Source organism: Monoraphidium neglectum, assembly GCF_000611645.1.
Source record: "Monoraphidium neglectum strain SAG 48.87 unplaced genomic scaffold scaffold03238, whole genome shotgun sequence".
In the NCBI taxonomy this organism is placed as follows: Eukaryota; Viridiplantae; Chlorophyta; class Chlorophyceae; order Sphaeropleales; family Selenastraceae; genus Monoraphidium; species Monoraphidium neglectum.
In genome coordinates this window covers 1-799 of record NW_014010390.1, presented here as the reverse complement: position 1 = coordinate 799, position 799 = coordinate 1, and the positions used below count along the sequence as shown (strand labels likewise).

The 799-nt window shown below is 77.5% G+C and overlaps 1 protein-coding gene across 1 annotated transcript in view; it reads left to right on the top strand.

The window, feature by feature from the left end:
• MNEG_12422 (hypothetical protein) overlaps positions 1 to 546 on the top strand; it is a gene marked incomplete at both ends in the record, with an annotated part of 3,264 nt that extends 2,718 nt beyond the window's left edge. The window contains one exon of the mRNA XM_014039105.1: positions 509 to 546. Coding sequence (XP_013894559.1) covers positions 509 to 546 — 38 coding nt within the window. The remainder of the gene's footprint in view (positions 1 to 508) is intronic.
• Between the last annotated feature and the right edge of the window lie 253 nt (positions 547 to 799).

The window sequence follows — 799 nt, the reverse complement described above, 5'->3', positions numbered from 1 at the left end:
GGGCCGGCCCGGCCCGCCGCTGCATGCGCTGCTGCTGCGCGCCGCGGCCGCGCCGGCGCCGCTGCTGCGGATCGAGGCGCTCGCGGCACTGCGGGGCGCGTGCGCGAACTACCCCTCTGCGCTTCCGCTGCCGGGGGCGCCGCTCAAGGGCGCGCTCTCGGCGGCCGAGGCGGCGTTCGCCCTCAGCGGCGGCGGGGCCGGTGGCGTGGCGCGCGGCGGCGCGGCGGCGCGCGGCGAGGCGGTCACTGCTTGGCACTGCATCGTGCACGCGGCGCGCGTCAGCTTCGAAGCCAGCCGGGCCGTGGATGCCCGCGGCTGCCGGGGCGGCTCAAACCATTCAACTCCGTTGAGCAGCCCGCGCGGCGCCGGGAGGGGCGGCGGCGCGAGCAGCGGCGGCGGCGGCGGCGCGGACGGCGGTGCAGAGAGCGGCGGAAGCCCGGAGGACAAGGCCGCGCAGCACGCGGCGCGGCTGGTCGGCAGCTACCTGGCGGTTTCCTCACAAGTGCAGCAGCAGCAGCAGCAGCAGCAGCAGCAGCAGCAGGCTGATTCGCTCTGCCCCGCGGGCCAAGGCAGTGCTGGTGTCGCAGGCGGCGATCTGCAGGATTCCGCTACCCTCTCTGCACATTGGGGAGATGCGATCGACCTATTGCTGCCGCAGCTGGACCTCCGATGCTCTGCTGCTGCGCGCGCCGCGGCACTGGCGTCGCTCGGGGAGGTCGCCGCCCCCGAGTGGCGCGCGCTCGCGCCGCCGCGCCGCGCGGCGCTGCTCTCCGCCGCCGCGCGCGCCGCGGCGTCGGAC